This window comes from Colossoma macropomum, unplaced genomic scaffold (assembly GCF_904425465.1).
Source record: "Colossoma macropomum unplaced genomic scaffold, Colossoma_macropomum, whole genome shotgun sequence".
Classification (NCBI taxonomy): Eukaryota; Metazoa; Chordata; class Actinopteri; order Characiformes; family Serrasalmidae; genus Colossoma; species Colossoma macropomum.
The window spans coordinates 5,719,439-5,721,772 of NW_023494805.1; the positions used below are offsets into that span (position 1 = coordinate 5,719,439).

The 2,334-nt window shown below is 37.2% G+C and overlaps 1 protein-coding gene across 1 annotated transcript; it reads right to left on the minus strand.

Annotated features, from left to right (window-relative positions):
- Nucleotides 1–219: 219 nt before the first annotated feature.
- Nucleotides 220–1,777, minus strand: LOC118826052. Its single transcript, XM_036596941.1, has 5 exons — nucleotides 1,738–1,777; nucleotides 1,296–1,637; nucleotides 746–1,144; nucleotides 469–503; nucleotides 220–309 (listed from the first exon to the last, which is right to left on the minus strand). The coding sequence occupies exons 1-5, from the start codon at nucleotides 1,775–1,777 to the stop codon at nucleotides 220–222; spliced, it is 906 nt and encodes a 301-aa protein (XP_036452834.1).
- Nucleotides 1,778–2,334: the final 557 nt, after the last annotated feature.

Consider the following 2,334-nt stretch of genomic DNA (forward strand, 5'->3'; position numbering starts at 1 on the left):
TGGCATGTTATTCAGTACAAACTTCAACCAATTCTAATTGGTTACATGTAGCTGTGCCTGACTGAAGAAGCTGTGACACACAACAGTTATTTCTTTGTAGTTGGATCTCTTTGGCTCTCAGATTTGAGATGAACATGATCTAAATTGTGTTACAGTACAAATGTTCTGTTAAATCTGAGGATAACTCCATTGTGGTGATGCTGTCTGCATCGTTTCCCATCAGCTATATTCCACTCGTGAATACAGGTCTTGACTTTCCTTCACTCTCTTAGCAAAACTCAGGACAGCGTTGAAGATATCTGTGCGATACTGGCCACATAGAGAGCCGATGTTACAATAAGACTTAAAACAATATCAATTTTGTAAGTTGCAGATAAAAACCAACAATTATAACAACAGCTGTACAGATTGTAGAACAAATGTGTTGTTATGTGAAGTAATATGATCAGAGAAAGTAGATATGAATACCTGATCAGTGTGGCTTGAGCGGCTGTTGGAAGCACCTTTAAAGAGAAATAATGTGATTTAATTTTTGGTGAAATGAATGTAAATCATCTCTAAAAAGAAAAATACTAACCTCTTTGTTGACTCTTAAGTAGAACTCCAATCAGAGCCACGATCACAATAAGAAATATTACATTCACTGTTATCGAGATGATGAAACTCCAACTGTTATTTTCTGAAATGACAGAAAATGTATACCTTGGATTAGAATTGCTTCTGGTAAAATGATGTGATAATTCACCATGCAGAAAATTTCCGTTACAGAACAGAAGCTCTATTCCATCAAAAGTCTCACCTTGTACATTAACTTTAGTTTGATTTCCAAACAGTATCTGTCCACATGCAGCCACAGCACAGTAGTATGTTCCAGCATCAGAGAGGCTGAGGTTTCTCTTGGGGAGTTTGTAGACACAGCTCTGTGTAGGAGAATCAGTCTCAGAGCTTTTCTTACACTCATCACTCCTGTTTCCATGAGTGTAGATGATTCCTGGATGAGATTCTCCTGATCCATGTCTGAACCAGTACACACTGTGTTCTCCTGAACAGTCTGGAGTAAGAGATTGTACTGAACACTGGAGAGTAACAGACTCTCCAGTCTCGATCACCATTTCAGTCGGAGATCGATGGTCCATCGTCTCAGCTTTAAAATCAATTAGTAGAAACAGCAAACAGTCAGAAATAACACTAACAATGATCACTGTAAAACACAAATAAACATATATAATTTTGAACTGCAATAAAATAAATAGAATTAACAGTTACAGATATTAAAGTTAGAGAGAGCTGTTTACCTTGAAAGAACAAGCGAGTCCCAGATCCAAACTCTACAACATTCGTCTTTACTCTTCCACAGAAATATGTTGCTGCATCCTCTTCTTTTATTCCTTTTATACTGAGATCAAATGCTTCTTCATCCACAGTGAAGCGGCCGTCCTTAAAACCTGATGTATGTCTGAGCTTCTCTCCATCTCCAAACTGTCTCAATACATTCTCTGGCACATTTCCTAAACTCTGTTTATACCAAGCTAATAAATGAGTTTTCTTGTCTTTGACAATGTGTTCATCACATTTTATGACAACATTATTTCCACTCCTCACAGTTTGTACTTGAAGCCCAGAGATTCCAGTTTTCACTGAAAAAGTGTGTATAGAGGTTTTATAGCATTGGTTGTAGTATTAATATGGTATATGCTATATAATATTTTATAAAAACAAATTCAAAATGTCACTCACCTGTAGTAAATAGGCAAAGAGCGGTGATGAGTGTGATCATTGTTGCTGCTCAGACAATGAGACAGTGAGGTAATGAGGTCTGTTGCACTTGTTCGTTCAGTGGAAACACCAGCCCTGTGTCGTACCTGATTGGACATTTTGAAGGTGTGCACTGCTGCTATTGGTCCAGTAGTTGCAAGGAAACACAAAAACATCATCCAGCTCTTTTTGCACAAAAGCACATATTTTCACTGTACAGTGATGTACGCTAGAAATAGACGTTGTATAATGTTGTGGTACGTTAGCAAAATGACAGTAGTTGAAATGTTTCCTGCAGCGAAGAAGTGAGTTCTAGTTCTGTTTCTTCTGATTGTGAGACAGTCAGCCTTTAAACTGTCTGTATGCAGTACACGTCTGTCATCTGTATGCATGAACATTTTTATATAAAAGGCTTGCTGGAGTGTATTTCACTGGTGTTGTCATGCGCTGTCATGTGGTCAGTACTGTTTTAAACCAGACTAAGAGTGTTAAGATTGATCTTAAGGCTGGTTCAACTTACTTTAAAGGGGGCATATTTGAAAATATATATATATATATATTTCTATATTTTAATACGAC

Excerpts from the sequence above, each read along its gene's own strand:
- LOC118826052 (XM_036596941.1), bottom strand. The coding sequence starts at position 1,777 with ATGATCACACTCATCACCGCTCTTTGCCTATTTACTACAG. Across the intron at positions 1,638-1,737 it reads TCTTTGCCTATTTACTACAG|TGAAAACTGGAATCTCTGGG; the intron begins GTGAGTGACATT and ends ACACTTTTTCAG. Across the intron at positions 310-468 it reads GCTCAAGCCACACTGATCAG|TATCGCACAGATATCTTCAA; the intron begins GTATTCATATCT and ends CTATGTGGCCAG.